The following is a 4,432-nucleotide window of genomic DNA, read 5'->3' as shown; positions in this document are numbered from 1 at the left end:
GAGATCTGACAGTTTCTCAATTATTATTTTTTCTTTAGTCTCATTGGCTGTTTAAGTTTTCATTTTGTATAAATAATTTCCTGAGAATGACATGCCTGTTCAGTTTTCACATCTTCTGCAGACAGATGTCTGGCATCGAGAATGTTTTTCATTATGGTACAGCTAAAATCAGAGGGAAGATGGAGAAGGGAGGCATTGAATGTCTTGCATGGGGTCTTTACAATAAATGTTTGTTTATTGAGTATTTGTCTCATTGAAAGGATTGTCAAAAATGGTTATCACATGGTCCTCGATGCTAGGAAAATTGACCATATTTTGGAAAGGGTTCAGCCATAGACTGCAATAGATGATGATTTGAAATTCTTTATTTAACCTGGACACCATTAGGAAACCTACTGACTAGGGTGGCACGGTGACTAAGTGGTTAGCACTGCAGCCTCACAGCACCAGGGTCCCAGGTTTGATTCCAGCCTCGGGTGACTGCCTGTGTGGAGTTTGCAAGTTCTCCCCGTGTCTGCATGGTTTTCCTCCCACAGTCCAGAAGTATGCAGGTCAGGTGAATTGACTATGCTAAATTGCCCATAGTGTTAGATGCATTAGTCAGAGGGAAATGGGTCTGTGTGGGTTACTCTTCGGAGGGTTGGTGTGGATTGGTTGGGCCGAAGGGCTTGTTTCCACACTGTAGGGAATCTAATCTAAAAAAAACTCATTTTCATGTTCCCTGTCAGAGTTCATTGAAAGCAAAACTATTGGAGTAATGATGTTTGTGTATTAAGGAGGTGCAGCCTTCTTTCAGGACAGTGTAATTTGACTTCCAAAACATTACATTCAATTCTACCTGGCAATGGAGCAGAACCTGTTTTAAGGATTTTAAAAGGTCCCCCAGGACAATTTGGGACTGAAGGTGAGACACTGAAAGACTGTGCAAAAGCAGGCTTCATTTTAGGCAGGGTTGGGGTTAGTTCCACTGCTAAAAAGAACTGATCAGGTTTGATATGGCTGGGGTTCAGGGAAGTCCGAGTGTTGTAGTCCTAGTCCTGGTATAATAGTTGTGTAGTGAGGGGCCAGGGAATTCAGAGGAGCTGCAAAAGACTCAAAAGAAGCCAATGCACGGTTAACAGTTCAGTAGAGCCAAGATCAGGGATTGAAGGCCCACAAACAGTGTTTGCTTTTGTACAAGTGAACCAGATTAAAACAAAAGGAGGCAGTACTGGCTTGATATCGCCAAATGCTTTTCAATAATGAGCTTTGGCTTAAGTGCTGGAGTGCAGTTTCCAGGAATCCAGAGAAAAGAAGGTGAACTATAAAACATGAGCAATCATTGAGGGAGTCCATGATGGAACAGCTTTTACAGGAGTTTCAAAAGTCAGGTCATCAAAAGTAATGAACTGTAATCTTTCTGGTTTTGATAACCCACTGTTTCACTTTAACTCTGGTGGGACAAATGCAGGGTAAACAATAGCCTGTGATTTGGATAAATCAGGGCCAAACCTGCACAGCTAGTTTCTCAGCTGTCTTATGTGGACTGGAAGCAATCTGACATTTCCCTGTGTTTGTGAGGAGGCTCTCTATGCTGGGAGTTTTAAGCTCTTAAATTGGATAAATCTGGAGGTTTAAAGTCAGGTCTTTTAATGCCTACCTCATTTCTCAAGCTATCTTTCTGGATTACGACCTCCAACTATATATACTGTTGCCTGGCAGAACAATTATAATCTCACATACAGAAACCTTAAGTTTTTTTTGTTTTTAAATCACTGTTTCCCATCAAAAGACATTTCATGTAATGAATGTGTATTTCAAGGAAGCTTGACAATACAAGTAAAAGAAATCACAGAATATGCAATTGTGAAATATAGCAACGATAGGGGAAAAAGGCACAAACCAATTACAGTTTAATTAACATTGATTCTTGTTATGCTGGAGATTTTGAACATGGACACCATTTTAATAGACAATAATGCTGCACAACTGTTTCACAAGAATGGGATGGATGCTTGCATCTGTGTAAGTTTGAGTCTGTAACAGCTTAAAATATAGTGTATGCAGTGAGATGCAGTAATTTCCAAAGCCATTTGCAGGTCAAAGATGCATTTTGTAGATAAAAGAAGCACAAAACAGAAATCTGCTGTCCTTGTTAAGCAATATGGGATTACTGATACTCAGGCTGTCATCATCCTTGGTGTTATGCTATTCCTTCCCACTTCTGGCATCAGTTTACAGGACAGGTGTACTCATCTGACCAATCCACACAGTGTTGTACATCATCCCTGCACAGTTCTCTAGGAATGCAGTTACAGTACTGAGAGACAACAGATTTGCAGCTCCAGTACTGTGGCCCACACGGAAGACAGTTGGACACTGAAATTAAAATTAGATCCAAAAATATAGCAATAGTTTGACATCAACCATATTTAAATCTTAACATAGAAAATATGCTGCAGATGGTCAGGTGACATTTAGGGCTAGAAACAGATGCTATGTTTAAGAACTATTAACTGTATCAAATACTTCTGATTGCATATAGTACGGTTAGATATGCCATAAAACCTTAATTGGAGATAGTTGCAAGCTCATAAATGGGGACACTCCTGTTTTCCACACCAATCTTACTCATGCAGCACCCCAAGGACATGATAAACAGAAGCAAATACATTCTCCAACTACTAGTGTGTTAACTAACAACCTATCAAGAACAATCTTATTGCCATACCCCATATATACCTTCCCCAGCCAAAGTGCAGTGCCCTGAAACAATGTCCCTTTCCAGCTATGTGGAAGAGTTTCTAATGCATCAGAAACATTGTTTAACTACTTTCTTAAAACATTGCAACAAACTCAAAACACTTTTTTTTAAAAAAATAACCTAGGTTGAATTAAGCAATGAAATAGACTAATGTTATTGATTTACTGGATTCTGATAAGAATCAATGCTCACGTGGTCCTGATTCATCTGAGCAATCTCCACAGTTGTTGAACCCATTACACACTTGGTCAGTGTAAATCCATGAATTAGGATTGCCACATCTAAACACAAGATAGCTTGGTAGATTGTGCGGCAAGTCACCTGGCAAAAGAGTGGGGCATCAGCTAAAGTCACTTCAAAGGAAATTAAATACAAAAAGAAAAATAACAATACCTACTGCACATTGCAGGTTCATGAGCATTGTCCAAACAATCCTCAATCCTGTGGCAAACTTGAGAAGATTGCAAACAGGTGACACGGTCATCACACAGGAATCCTGAATGATTATTTGCAGTTATACAAAATCTGTCTGGAAAGGGTATATTGAGTTTTAACAGTTTGATTCTCCAATCACCACTTATCCTGCACACAACATTGTAAAAAGTCTTGAACTTTAATTATTTACCATTACTCCCCACTCTGGCTCCAATTTCTACTGTGCTCTTTTGCTTATATTTTCTTTCCTATCACACTCCCCTGCACTTCTGCTCTTGTATTTCTTTTCGATTTTTTAAAAGCCTCCCTTCAGTTGAGCACCCCTCTCCTCCAACCGCTCCTACCTAGCCCAGGGAAAGCAGAATACAAAGTCCATGCAGCATAGGTTTACTCAGGTCAGTTAGAACTCAAGGAAACTATAGGAAGCTAAAGGCCTCAGAAGGACACTTGTTCATGCTATTGACAATTAGGGCTCAGAAGCTCAAGAGCCATTTACAGCTTGTCGCAATCAGGAGATTGGAGTTTGGAGAAACCTGGGGCAGCCCCAGTTTAATAAATCTAGTTGTCCATGGAAGAGGGAGGGAACCATGTCAGTGATTTGCTGGAGCACAGCTTCATGAATCCAGTGGAATGTGGCCCAAACCATTAGGTGTGCAGTCTAAAAAAGAGTGGCTTGAGGAAAATCAAAAGGATAAATATTTGAAAGAGTCGAAGTTACTTGTGAGGAAGGCAGTGTTCATGAGACTGAGAACTTCATGATATTTATCTTGCTTACATTTGCTATTTAATATGCCAAATGACATGTTCTTCACAACAATCTGCCTACTATTTCTTATTTGCTTAATTCTGGATGCCAGAAAGAGGTACATACGGTAGATTTTACTTCTTGACTGTGTAGTAAAATTTGTATCAGTTTTTTAAACCAGTAGAATCTAATGGCTTCATTTTCTTACCAAGTACCCAAAATTTCAAGTTAAGTCCATTGTAATCAAACTTAGGGATCTGGTCTGAGATTATAAATTACATTCAGGATTTCAGACAAATTAACGTAGCCTGAAAGCAAAATCTTGTGAATCAGTATAAACTATGAAATCATTATTAATTTGTGAATGGAACATGGCATTTTCCAGCATCACAAAGAGAAGTGCGATTTGCAGGAAATGAGTCATTCTTCAGTTGACTGATTTAATTGCCTTGACCTTAGTTTTCAAATTTCCTTTGATCAGCTCTTGACACAATTCCTGTGACCAGTAG

General features: G+C 39.3%; 1 protein-coding gene across 1 annotated transcript; it reads right to left on the bottom strand.

The window, feature by feature from the left end:
* Nucleotides 1–2,169: 2,169 nt before the first annotated feature.
* LOC132818501 (low-density lipoprotein receptor class A domain-containing protein 1-like) lies at nucleotides 2,170–3,981 on the bottom strand. Its single transcript, XM_060829560.1, has 4 exons — nucleotides 3,897–3,981; nucleotides 3,141–3,272; nucleotides 2,936–3,064; nucleotides 2,170–2,358 (listed from the first exon to the last, which is right to left on the bottom strand). Exons 1-4 carry the CDS (start codon nucleotides 3,979–3,981, stop codon nucleotides 2,210–2,212), a joined length of 495 nt encoding a protein of 164 aa, XP_060685543.1. The 3' UTR covers nucleotides 2,170–2,209.
* Between the last annotated feature and the right edge of the window lie 451 nt (nucleotides 3,982–4,432).

The sequence above is a fragment of the Hemiscyllium ocellatum genome, chromosome 9 (genome assembly GCF_020745735.1).
Source record: "Hemiscyllium ocellatum isolate sHemOce1 chromosome 9, sHemOce1.pat.X.cur, whole genome shotgun sequence".
In the NCBI taxonomy this organism is placed as follows: Eukaryota; Metazoa; Chordata; class Chondrichthyes; order Orectolobiformes; family Hemiscylliidae; genus Hemiscyllium; species Hemiscyllium ocellatum.
Note: the sequence above shows the minus strand (reverse complement) of the source record. Positions and strands in the feature narration are given on the sequence as shown.